Source organism: Pagrus pagrus (assembly GCF_965226575.1).
Source record: "Pagrus pagrus genome assembly, chromosome: 9".
Lineage (NCBI taxonomy): Eukaryota > Metazoa > Chordata > Actinopteri > Spariformes > Sparidae > Pagrus > Pagrus pagrus.
This window is the reverse complement of record NC_140193.1, coordinates 29,663,333-29,677,292: the sequence shown is the minus strand read 5'-3', so window position 1 is coordinate 29,677,292 and position 13,960 is coordinate 29,663,333. Positions and strand designations below refer to the sequence as shown.

Genomic DNA, 13,960 nt, shown 5'->3' with positions numbered 1-13,960 from the left:
GCTGAAACTACTGAAACAAAACAACGTGTTATCTCTGAAAATTATGATGAGAGTCAGCGAGTGTGACACATTTGCTTCTGCTAGGCAGTCTGTCTCAGACGTGTCCTAACTCTGGAATATGTTTTCTGTAAACATTGTTACTCAAAGCCAAACCAAACTGGATTTTGAGGCCAATACCAATATTTACAGTAGGGGTGCAGCTTTTAACCAGTTTCTCTAAGAACCGCAGTTTAAAATGTCAGTTTGTGACTGTAAAGGCAAAGCTCTTCTCCTCTCACTCTTACAAAGGGGACATTATGGTTCATTATTTTTCTATGAACAACAGTTGTTCATTGGGGAAAATGGAACAAATTGCCGGTGCAACCAGCAGAATAAAGGTGGAACAAACACACCTGCATTAGAGAGACCCAACACTGAAGCTTCGTTTCCAAAAAAAAAGCCTCATCAGTATGGGAGCATTTTTGACACATAGAGCATCCAGAGGGGTTGTTCAGGAATATGAATATCCAATCTCATGGAAAAAAATGTTTCTGCTAAAATGAATTTATTGCAACTTCTTCAAGATTGCTGTCCAGCTACACATGGTCAAGTGAAAGTCATACACAGGTTAAAACAATAATTACTGTAGTAGCAGGTTACTTCATGTAACACTGAGTTGGTGGAGAATTAAATATAACATGTCATTTACAATCAGCAAAGTATTGGTAGCTTGTATTTCAGTGCAATATTTACAGTTAAGAGACGGCAACAAAGCAGGAAAAGGAGCAATGCACTGTTTATAATTTAGCACTCACATAACGGCATGTAATCCCCTCAAGACCATACAGTAACACCTGCATAAGAGATGTTTTCAATTTCCGTCTTTAATTTGACTAAAAACTGCACTTTGTCTTGACTTTTTGTTTATTTTATTTAATATTTTATACTGTTTTATTTGGGTATTATTTCTGTTTGGAAAGGCAGCAACCTTTACAAACGAAAGCCGACAAAGGAATGTATTTGGGACAAAATACAATAACACTAATTAACTAACTAATTAAAAATGCTCATGTGACTTTATACATCTGTAGAGTTGTGGAATAAATCACTGATAATTGTGAAACCAGGATTTTTCCTCAGACTGCAATCATAGCATCAAAATCTGTAATCGTTGCATCTCTAGTTGAGAGTGAAAGAAATCCAATCATGAAATATCTGCTGACAATGTTTTCAGGATTACATTTGGACATTTTATTTTGCCTTTGTTTGATAGATAACAGCAGGGAATTATAAAGAAAACGAGAGAAATGTCTTGCAACAAAGGGCCCTCCTCAGTGGATGTTGCACCATAACGCACCAATAATCTTTTTGACATAAACATATAACATAACATATTTTTGATTAAGTTAGATTAGACATTAAAGAAATATTATGGACTAGTATATTTTACAGTTGGGAAAAAACTTGTCAGTGCTCTCTGGTGGACAAACTATGTAATGCGGACATGATGTTGGCATTTCTGTAGACCAGTTTCCTCTTACTTGTTGCACATCCTTACCATTAATTCTATGAGCAGCTAATATTGGCAGAAGCAGCGTATTAGAACCCTGAGCTGTCTCATATGGAGTTCAAAGCTCTCATCTTGTGCCGTTTGTTTGTCTCTCTCATACTGACAGGCGTCCAACCCTCTGTATAAGCAGCCGGTCTCTACACACTTTGTGGAAACAGATTTCAACATGTACGGAAAGTCTTACAATGGAGGGCTCCAGTGATCCCTCAGCACGGGGCGCGGCAGGACCGGTCCAACACACAGATCCCTGGAGGACGGGGCAAAGGTGGACGGCGGACTAAACACACTCATCCCTCTGCACGGCTCGCAACTGAGATCAGACGTGAAATGAACTAGACTGTGTCTGAGGGAGGAATCTGTGGCCTTCTTATCTTTCAGAGGAGATTCAAGCCTACCACAGAGACGTGACGTGACTTTTTTTTTTTCTTCATCTGTGTGATTCACTGACAGCAGTGGCGGCTGGTGGAGGAGCGACGCAGCATGAACTCTTTGGGTTTGTTTAGATAAAGAGAGTAGAGTTAGAGTCTGCAGTTATACAAGATAAACCAAGTCTCTCATGAAAACCATAACTCCCACCACATAAAACCACACACTCGTGCTTTGTACCGAGCAGGCAGGACATTGGCTTATATTTGTATATTTTTATAAACACTAAAAATGCCTTTTTTTAGTAACAACTATGCACCCAACAGGACTCTGAACCATTTGAATATCACTCTGCAGAATTTCAAATTTACAGCATTTTTAAAAAAGCACATATTTCCGAAGGTGACTACGATGACGTTGTGGTTTCTACTAACATTTACTAAGCAATAGATTTCTTACCTTCATTTTGCACAGAGAATTTAAAGAATCAAGTCTTGTAAAGATTTAGATTTTCTTTTGTATTGTGTGTGTATGTGTGTGTGTTTTATTGTATGCTCCAATTGCACTCCCTTCTCTTAATCTGAATTGCAGGGTAGCAACTTAACCCTAGCCTCTGAACCCTTAAATGATAAGACTGGTATTACTCCATGTTTTTGGTTTTGTTAACAAATGTCATGAAAAGACCAAAACTCACAATATGGTATTCATACTCTATCATGTCTGTTGCAGCAAGCGCATTTGTAATTGCTGAAGGCACATCTAAAAGGTCCAGTGTGTTGGATTTAGGAGGATAATATGCCTAATATGTTTTCATTAGTGTATAATCACCTGAAACTAAGAAACGTTGTGTTGTTGTACCTTAGAATGAACCTTTTATAGCTACATGGTGAGCAGAACCTCTGGTGGCCACTGTAGGGGAGGGTGAGATGAGGGGTATTCAGTTGGTCTGTAACTACACTGCTTGATGCTACTAAGGACCCTGACACACAATGTTGGGGCCATCGGTTGAGCGTCTGTGACCCTAGTTGTTGCAGTTTGTCCCCCACCGTTGGCAATGGTTGTCAGCTACTATTGGCCAACTGAGCACATTGAATCAGTGGCAGAGCCTATCTGTCATTCTGATTGGCTGTTCAGCTAATCAGTGTACTAGAAGAGAAAGGAAAAAACAAAGGGAAAGCACCTTGAGCCTTTTGCTGTAGTATCCAGGATTTCACCCATTTAGTTTGTCCTTATTCTTGGCCTCCACCTCTTCACCGGTGCCATTTGCAGCTTTTAATCAGACATGTTCTCGATTAGAAGAGGCTATAATTGTGAGAGTGGTGTCATATAACGCTGCTTTATCATAACAAAAGTGTATGACATGTATATCCACAGTTGTGAGTCTTTCAGGTTACCTTTTTGAATGACGAATACAGACTACCGCTGCCTCATGGTATGGAGGTATTTCCTCTCATTAAGCTGCTGTAGTCTTTGTGGTGTGTTTAAGAAGAGCGTTCGCTCTAGACATAGGCAATGTGAGACAGCCACTAATTCCTTGATTTCGGTTTGGGGTGTCTTGGCCCTAAATCCTGCACACTGGACCTTTAAATCTTGTATCAAAAATATAAAGTCATTTTTCTTAGAGGCTCTGTAATTTCCTAAACCAGCTGAGCACTGTGGTTTTTCACAAACAGTGCTTAAATAGGAGGGAACAGTGAGTTTGTTGGGGACTATTTTCAGCAGCAGATTAATACACATGTTGGGCTCTAATGAGTATTTACAGTAAAACTATTATTAATAGGTTATTTGATTAGTTAATTGACAGAAAATCAATCTGCAACTAGTCCTTTCTTTGTCTTTTTTCTAAAAAAAACAACTATTCTCTAGTTTTGGCTTCAGGATTTGCTGCTTTTCCCTGTTTTCTAGTGTCTTCGTAGTTCAGACAAAACAATCTGAAGATGTCACCTTGGGCATTAGGAAATTATGACAGTACTTTTTTTCTACCATTTTCAGACATTTGTTGACCAAATTAATGAAGAACATAATAGAGTGATTGATCTGTAATGAAAATAATCGATAATTGCAGTGCAACATGTGGCTCATTAACATGGTGGAGCTCTGTGGCATAGCGAGCTGTATCAAGCTTTGGGATACACATTTTGGTTTTGGTCTTTCGGCTGGATGTGTTGACAGAGAATCACCAGTCCCTGATCACTTAAAAACGCCTCACAATCAGCGATGTGTTCACATGATAAATACTGTGTATCCAGCACTATGGTAACTGCCTTAAAGCATTCTCATATGATAAAGTAGATTTGTTATTTTAGTGATGAGTGTCTCTCACGTCTAACTTAGAATACAGATACATACAGTACTTTGATTTAATGTAGATTTGGGCATATGATATGGCTGGCTGCTACATTATAAAGTCCCTGTGACACTGTGTCCACCCTGTCTGCACCGGGAATGGGTGGAAACGTTGAGACACCTCGAAGGACCCTGTCCAGAGTCATAAATCTAACGTCACTGTTCCCACAGGAAGAGGTGGAGTCTGAAGTGTCACAGGGAACTCTGACAGTGAGAAATGCTGAATGGGTTGAGACAGAAGGGTGCTCTGTGGCCTTTTAGCAATGGTCAGACAGTAAAAGTAGCAGGGACTTGGAGTTTGTATGTGTAAGAGTGTCTGAGTGAAAAGAGTGTATGTAAATAATATTACATGGGGTATATGTGTACATACAGTACCAAATGAAATGTTTTCAGTTGACTTGGCTGTGTGTCTTGGCACAGCTTACTAAAACTCGGCCACACCTTTTCAGCTCCGACATGAATCTGTAGTATGAAGTTCTTCCTGTACAGTTGTGAACATTTTCACACGGATGAACAGTCCACCAACGGACTCACACCACTACATGTTTATGTAATACTGCACACAGAGCAAGAACAATAAATCTGCTTATGTCAAAAGCCAATGTGTGTGTTGTGTTTGGCTGCATTACAAGGAGAAGCATAAATATGAGGTCTAACTTTAAACAGCACACATGACTCCGACTGTGTGTGTGTGTGTGTGTGTGTGTGTGTGTGTGTGTGTGTGTGTGGGTACGAAGACTTCAAAGTTTCGTGAAACATCTGTTTGCACCACTAACCATGCTCGTACATGTTTGATGTGTCCTCTGATGCTGTAATTTACACCTCCCTGGTTAGACCCCTCCCAGATATGTTGATCATTTTCATACTGAAGCTTTTACTAAATTACCCTTTAATTACATTTTCAGTCACATACTTCAAATTAACATATTGCTTTGTCATTTTAAATGTACTACAGTTTTCAACTGATGAAACTGTCTCTCATACTGATGTCTCTATGACCTACATAAGCAAACAAGACCATAGCGAGAGGATTGCTGTGTAACTGTTACAGTTAATCTTTATGCCTGTCACTGGGCCTGATTCTGACTTTAGAAAATTAAAACTATTTTTATGCTGGAGTGCTGAGGATGTAATGAGGAGTCTCATAGCTGGAGGAAAGAAGCTGCTCTGTAATCTGGTGGTACAGATGTTTCTCCTTTCAGAGGACACCATTGCCGCGGCGTCCCATCCAGCTGATTTTGCATTAGCTGCAGTGTGTACCAACAACCACCAGGTGGTCTATGCAACTGTTCAGACTACAGTGAGCTAGAGTTCTCAACGGGTCGGGTCGGCCCGACAAACCCGACGGGACCCGCTGGTTCGGGTTCGGGTCGAAAATATAAGCAAGTGACTCGGGTCGGATCGGACTTCGGGCTTAATTTTTTCCGCTCAGTGAAAAAAAAACAAAAAAAAAAAACATTTATTAATCATCGCTGCTGTTCACCGTAAAGAAAGTCTGGCTGCTGCGTGCAACGTGCATCATGGAGAGGGGCGGGGGCAGACCTGACGCCGCTGCGTGCACGCCTTTAGCCTGGCGTATATATACATATATATATTTAAAGTTTATTGTTTCAGTTGTTTGTATTGTTAAAAGGCCAGGTTCGGACAGATAATTCATGTTGATGGGTCGGGTTACATCGGGTCCGGGCTTGTAATTGTGGGGTTGTAATTTTCAGGCCCGTTGAGAGCTCTACAGTGAGCACATCAGGGCCATGACTTTCTCTCTCCTCCCTCTGGAACCAGACACGCTGTTTAATTTCCTCATTGATTCAGTCCGTATCAAAGCATGCATCGAAGCGCATTAATTAGCAGATTACTGTGTGTCAGAATCAAAATCCTGGTTGGATATTAGTTTGAAATTAGCACAAACCTATATCTTGTTGGCCTACAAACTAGATCTCGGTGTTGTAAATAGTATAGGCTATAAACAATTAGCAACATCTAAAATTATCCTCACTAATAACGAATCGTCATTTATAATGTGTCTGGGATCGTTGTCTAAAGGCACGGAAACGAAAGGAGAAATGTTCATTGTGCATTGTGGAGCCCATGTTTAGAGAAATGAAATACATGTAGCCTGGCCTACATTGGAAGAAACGATGAGTTGGCATGAAGAAAGAGTCTCTTCTCTTCCTCATAAAAGTGCAGATCCGTAATTCATAACATGTTGCAACATTATTTGCAATTTTTGAGAAGAGAAAAAAAGAAAGACAAAAAGATTAAAAAAGGAAAAGCAAAGAGCAATAAAAAAAAAATTTAAAAACAGATTTGCAAGTCTTCCATATGCTCCAATGCCATGGTTGATTCATCCGTGAAGAACACGTCAAACTTTTCACCAGCCACTTTCCATTCCTACGCTTGCTTCAAACGCAGCTCCACATTCTTCACACGGGTCATTGGATTTGTTCTGTGAAATATGAATGATCATAATCATAATGTTAAGAAGGCTATATTATACAACCATCCTCTGTTCTTTGAGCAAGTTTTCTATGTGTGTTTGTGTGTGATCTTTACCTGGTCTTGCCATATTTCCAGCCAAGTTTCTTCATGGCCTCTGTGCCTTGTTTGAAGGAGCAGTTTTACTTTTCTTGCTGATAGCTGGTTGTCCGCCTTCAGTGTGGAGTCTATTACTTCCACCACCTGACTGGATAGAAAGAGACTACATTAATTCTTAACTCCTATTATCTGCCCCATGGGTAACAAGGGGACACATGGTAAAAGCAAAATTGCAAGTTGTGTTTTTCCTTTAATGTGATTTTACCTCTTCAGTTTATATGGCCGTCTGTTCCTCTTGGCAAGGGTTTTTCAGCTGTGACGCTGGACTGTCACACATGCTCATAGCTCACTGGTTTGCAGGTCAATCCTTGCCATTCTGTACAGTAGTTGTCAGCGTAGTCCAGCCCTGGGATGAGCGGTCGAGGGATGCCTTTTGGGGCGGACAATGTAGGCTACAGGTAAATCCATGCCCACACACCACCACAACCCCAAGGACCTACAATACTGGCCAATCCTGACGTCAGGATTTTACCGTCATCATCAGGATTCAAGCACTCTGGAGCTACCTAGCATCTACAGTTATCAAGTGCAGCCCCCCAGTTTACCGCTGCGGCATCATCGCGGTAACACAGCAGCAAACAGGTCATATGAAAGGAGACGAAGCTTACTTTGTTTCACTATTGTCATATTTATTAATCTTACACAGCCACAAATGAAGCAGAATAAAGCTGAGATTTGTAAGTCATGGCCAGAACACTGGCTCTTGTCTTGGTTTGTCTCACCACTCGAAATAAATCCTCAAATCAGAGTGTCACCTGCTGCTGATGCCCCTGTCTCTCTCAGCTAGCTTACTGCTGCACACCTCTCCTGTCCATGCCTGCCATGTCCTCTCGCCCCAGAGTCATAGTCCTGTTCAGAGTAGCTGTAAATCACCTCTGTACTGTATCTTCTGTCTTCAAGCTGACCTCTGTCAGCTCAGAGGCTGTGTTCACTGGGAGGCAGCTAACTCTGGTTGTACGTCGGTATGAGTGTTTGTAGGTATGTATGTATGTACACTGGGTTTTTGACTTGTACACTTTATTGTATATATGAATTGTGTGTTTTAAAATGATTTTTGTTATAGGTGTATCTCTCCTACACTCGCTTCAATAACAAATGCACATGCTCGCCAGATGCAGATGTTTAATTACAGGAGGCAGTGATGCTCATGCCACTTTTGTGACCACCAGAGTGACCACCAGAATATAAAAAACTAAAAGGTCTTTATAGCAGCTTTAAAGTATTGTACCTCGTATTACTGGAGTAAAATCATTTGCACATTTGTGTGAGGAGCCTGTATCTCAAACAGTCAGTTCATACATAATGTGTTGATGTACATGAAGATGTGTGCACAGAGTTAGAGATTAGAGAGTTTACTGTACACCTTCACAAATCTCTGTACGCATGTATACTGATTAAAATTGATTTTTTGACCTTTTCTCACACATTTGCAACATTTTACTCAGATTAAGGCCCCACACACCTCCAGGTTGCGTTTTAATGTTGGTTAATGAGAAAGTTTAGTCTTCTAAAATCATTTCACTTCTCAGAAAATGCTGAAATGCTAAGATTTGGATTTAGACCCTCTCTAAGTCTTCTTATACAAACTGTTTCTCGCGTCGGGGTCTCCATGTGTATCTGTAGCTCGCCTGCCCAGTATGGAGGGTTAAGACGTACTTCTGACAGAAGTAAACTACAGCTGTGATGTGGTATAAGTTCATGTTTAGTTTTGCTTGAGGTGAGCTCATAAGTCTCTGTACCCTTCCTCCTGGTGGTTTAGAGTGTCTCTCTTCCCTCTCAGCCCCTCCTGACTGGGTGAGAGTGTTCTGCCAGCAGTGTGACATGCTGCTGAAGTCACAGAGCTCAGGTTAAATCTGGCTGGGAGACGAGGGGGGCAGAGCACGAGTCAGCAGAGGAAAATGAACACTTGGCGTTTTGACGCTGACGATCGGGCTAATTGAGGAGCGGAGCACAGGTCTGACCCTCATTAACAGAATCAATAACGTACAGTAATTAGCTGCTGCTGAGATGCCTCCACACAGCTTCAGGGGATGATAGAAGATTGGTCTCACAAAGGGAACATTTTTGTCTCTGCTGAGTACACATTTGTTGTGTTTTAGGTAACCAGACTCTTCAGTATGAGTAAACAACACTTTTCCAAACAGACTTCATTGTACATTTGTATTTTCTGTGCAATTGTGTCTCTTGTCTCTGAGCTTTCAAAGCTTTTTATAGGAATTCTATAAAGTGTACATCTCTGCCTTTTACTGATATTGGGGAGAGATTCTCTTAATGTTTAAGACCAGTGTTGTTCAGCTCTGCTTGGTAAGCAATGATTGACCATTTAATGGGAAAACCTTGGTATAGATCAAGTAAAAAGGACTGTTACATCTGATCATTTAAACTTGTGACAAATGGAGATGATTTTGCCATGATTCTAACATCCTAAAAAATCACAGTCGAGAAATTGTTCTCTAATGTTTAATGACTAAATACAACATACCCTCAGTAATGTTATAGTTTTTGAAGTCAGGTCTGTGTGTGTTGGTGTTGGTGTTGGTGCTGGTGCTGGTGCTGGTGCTGGTGCTGGTGCTGGTGCGTGCACTTCTTCCTGTGCATCTAGTATTATAATGGACAGGAAGCTGAGGTCAGACTTTTTCCTCCTCTGACACCTCACACCCGTCTGAAAAAAGATTTTCCACTGGAGAAGCTACTTCTGACTTTTGAATACTTTAATATTTCAGTTCCTTTATTTTGCTTCTTCCCTGTTTAAATAAGCTCACTTCTACCATCCTTCTGCTTAATTTCCTCCACACAGCAGCTTTCAATTCACCCTGCTGTTTCGGAATCGTTTCTCTTTACTGATCTTTTTCCAACAGCTCTATTACTTAGAGGAAATGAAAGATGTATGTAGATGCACCTTCTGTACTGTCATTAGCTGTTTTTATGGAAATTCAAGAAAAAAAAAGTGGAAAAGAAAGCACTGAAGTCCTTCACTTAAAAGGGGCATTATGTAGTTTTGGAGAAGAAATTCAAAATCAGAATTTTAATATTTACAATGTTAATGAGGTAATAATACTAACTCAGATATATTTATATTTTCAAAAACTGTTCTTATATGAAAATAAGGTCCCCAGAACACTGTTTCAGCCAATGAAGATCTTTCTCTTCTGATTAAAATGTCTTCCCAGAAACTACACAGTGCACCTGTAAAGTAAGCCTATTACATTTTTACTGACCAGCAGCCACTGTGGGAACAAGAGGCAATTATGGCATAATGGTAAACGCTAAAATGTATTGTACCATCAGCTAGAGAATTTGGTGAACTGACTCAGTAATGTCAGTTAGACAGGAAAATCCATCCAAAGTTTTCTTATATTGACTACTGGTCATACCAGACCAAGCAGCACCAAACCCTTGCAGGAACTGAGCTGAAAAAGGTTTTGTTTTACTGCTTAAGAATTCAACTGTTCATCTGTGAGAGGAAGATGAGTGAAATGCACGTCCCCCTTTACATAAAATTAGAAATATCAAAACGGTAGAATATTCTATTACATTTTTAAGCATTAAGTTAAACTTTTTAAGTATTGAAGAAGCTCTGTGGAGTTTTCTTGTAAACAAACAAAAAACAGAATTCATTGTTATTCACCAGAGGTCAAACAGATGTGTTGATTGCATTTCCTCCATCACAAAACATTTTTAAACCTGTTTTTTTTTTTTTGTTGTTGTTGTTGTTTTACATTTTAAATTCTGCTTTGTTTATTGTTGCTCATCATTCACATTTCTCTCTCTCCGTCTTCCTACATAATCAGCTGACAAAGGTTGTGCCCTCTTTCAGTTTAACCAACCAGAACATGCCAGGATCTTCTTACACTAATCATATTGTTTCTTCCAAACTCACCTCCAGCACCGCGGTTCTGAACCTACTGTACCAGAAGGCCGCTCCTCTTCACATCCATCCAGATTTCAGCCATTCTCTTTATCCAGTCACCACCACCTGTGTCTAGACTCTATCTGGGGGTGATCCTATACCACACACTGCTTCATTGCCCCCTTAAAATACGATGATGTCAGGATGGGGTTTCATCACCATAGACTATTCACATTTCTTATTTTTTTGTGCACATGTAAATAAAGACTTGTTCACAGTCTTTCCTAACTTAAATAGTGTCACACCATTGGCTGGGCTGTGTTCTTGTGTGAAAATATTCATTGTAGATAACGGTTTTGCAACGGTTTATCAATCTCTACTTTTTATTTTATTGTTTACTTTTTATTATAAGCTGCAGCTCAGTCCTTGAAAATCGTTGCAGACACAAGATTTTTTACCTGAAGGCACCGATGTTTACTGTCTCTTTGTCTTGCAATGCAATAGAGATTAAGAAATGAGGAAATGAGTGGAAAGAGAGGAGGGATGACAAAGAGTCGGGATCACGTAACCACAGAGCTACCATGGTGCCCCCCAAAAAGCTGTAACCATAGCTGTCAGATAGATGCAGGGGATACAAATGAAGTAAATTAAGAGTAGAGAGTACTCTTAAGCAACAAAATCGTGCAAAGGACCAGCACCTCACAATACAGTAGCTGTTTTGTTTTGCTCTCTTATTTTGCTTCAACACGTTTTATGGCAAAATAAGAGAAAACACAAGAAATTCAATAACACTTTCTGATCCCATTTTATTACCAGCGCGCAATGAAACAATAGTACAATCTACTTATAAATATGAAGATTTGTAACTAACTAGTGACTGTTTGCTGCATGTCTTCCTCTGTCTCTCTACCCCCATCTCTAAGCTCTCCTATCAAATAGAAAAAGGGCTACAAAAAATGAATAAAGTGATCTCTGGTATCTCTGGTCTTCTCCATCAATGTTAAAATGCACTTTGGCCACAGTCTATAATTATATGATTGGTCACACAGTCTTCACTAATGGAGTGTCACTCTTGCATCAAGCACACAGTTTCACTCCACATGCAGAGGAGGAAACGGAGCAGCGAGGCTGTCTTCTGTGGAGCACGAAACTCTTTGTGATGTAAATGTTGGCAAACTGCAGTTTAGTTCCCAGGTCTGAATGAGATTTTCACATGAACCCCAGTGTGTGTGTGTGTGTGTGTGTGTGTGTGTGTGTGTGACAGCAGCTCAGCCCTCACTCGTCCTCTCTGTTTGAGTCCACATGCCTCCATGAACACCACACTGATGTGCTCTGACCTCACAGGCCCGCTCACACAGCACCGACACATTCAGGCAGTGTGCATCACAAAAGCTCTGTGAACCGTGTAGAATAACATTGTCAGAAAGTCACAATGTTTTGACCTTTGACCCCCTCCTCCTGAATGCTGTCATTGTCAGTCAGTGTTTGTAGTGAAAGTACATGTGGTGTTAGACAGAAATACTGTCATAGCTGCAGTATTTTCCTTCATTTACCTGTTCAGCTTAGTTTTATAGTATGCTTTTATTTCAGTGCTCAAAAACGTACATTTGTATGACCCATGTGGATGCCTATTTTCAAACGAGTTAACCCTTTTACATGTTGCTTTGCTTACTTTTCATCTAGGGTTATTTTTTCTGGTTATTTCCAATAAGGAGAAGTCTTGATGCTGCAGCACACAATGATGTTTTAGACAATAGTGAGATTCCAACTTGATGGCAACAGTCTGAGGAAAACCATTTCCTGTTTCATCAAGACATCCAAACATACTGCTGATTTATTGTTCATGAGAAGTCTGGGCGCTCCCCACAGTGTCCTGCCCTCTGCTGCCATCTAGTGAATGTTAAGATGTCAGTGAGGCTTGTGTACACACACACACATACACACACACACACTCACAAGCTCTCTCATGTGAAACAATGTACTGTTAGTAGACATATGTAGGTGGATAAGGAATGTTTGACTTTTTAATTATTACATCAAGTGCCAGTAGGGTTTACCATAGAGAATAATGATACAGAGTCAATTCTGTCTTACCATACTGATCTTGAATCAGTGTTGTCTTTCGCATTTGTACAGGTACCAAAGGCACTTACTTTGACATCAGTAGACATGGGAGCTGAGCTGCAACTGTCTTGAAAACCATCTCTGAACATGTCAGAAGAAGACACTTTATTTTCAGTCTAATCTGTGAACACCTGGAGGCGCCAGTGTCAAAGCTCTTCTGATCCAACGCTTAATGACTGAGTGTGAATGGTCAGGTAAGATTTACAGGATGAAATCATTTTCAAGAATGTCTTGATGGGTCCACTTTTAAACACTGTTGATTTAAAAGTGGTCTGCATGGGTGGACTAGGGGCTGTGTGCTGGTGCCCTTCTAATTTTTTCCGCCCCTGCCCCTTAAACATCCTGAGTCCATATTTTATCACCCCCCCCCACTCTTTCTACTAACTCCAGGGCACTATATAAAATACAATAGACATGTTTTTAAAGGCAATTCCTAACAATATGGTGCCTCTCAAAAAGGAGAAATATTAATAAAAGTCAAGAAATGATATTGTTAAATTATATTATACTAATGTATGTAATGATAACTGGACACAGCCATTCACTAAATTACACTTCACAGTCAGTGTTGAACTAATTTGGCTTCAAGTACAGTGGCTACGAGCCAAAACATTTAAAAACACACTACAAATTTCACACTTATGCATGCAAGGAAACAGGAATACGAGGGATTGGACCCCAATGTAGACATTAGAGCAGAGCTGGCACAGTTCAATGATCTATTAACACACAAAGGTAGAAAGGAGGGTGAGGCAGACGAGGGGCAAAACAAGGCAGTGCAAACAGGAATACCAGTCAGCAGGCAGGTAAGAATCAAAATCCGATAACAGACAAGGTCCAGGAAAAACAAAGTAAAGGTAATAAAAACAATGGGAGAACTAAGCATGAGGGAAAAGTTAGAAGCTTGAACGGAAGGTACAAAGACAAACAGCAAAGTGTGAGGGGAACACACAAACTATATAATCTAAAGAGGAGAGGGTAACGAGGGACACTTGAAACCAATCAGAGTGGCAGACAATCAAACAGGCAGGAAGCACACAAAGACAGGAAGTGAAGTTACTGGAACATGAGGAGAGGTTGAGTATTTCAAGATAAAACAGGAAACATGAATGAATGAATGAATGAAAAAA

General features: G+C 40.3%; 1 protein-coding gene across 1 annotated transcript in view; it reads left to right on the top strand.

The window, feature by feature from the left end:
• itgb5 (integrin, beta 5) overlaps positions 1 to 4,863 on the top strand; it is a 58,173-nt gene extending 53,310 nt beyond the window's left edge. Inside the window, exon 16 of the mRNA XM_084362989.1 lies at positions 1,656 to 4,863. Coding sequence (XP_084219115.1) covers positions 1,656 to 1,751 — 96 coding nt within the window. The 3' untranslated portion in view covers positions 1,752 to 4,863. The remainder of the gene's footprint in view (positions 1 to 1,655) is intronic.
• Positions 4,864 to 13,960: the final 9,097 nt, after the last annotated feature.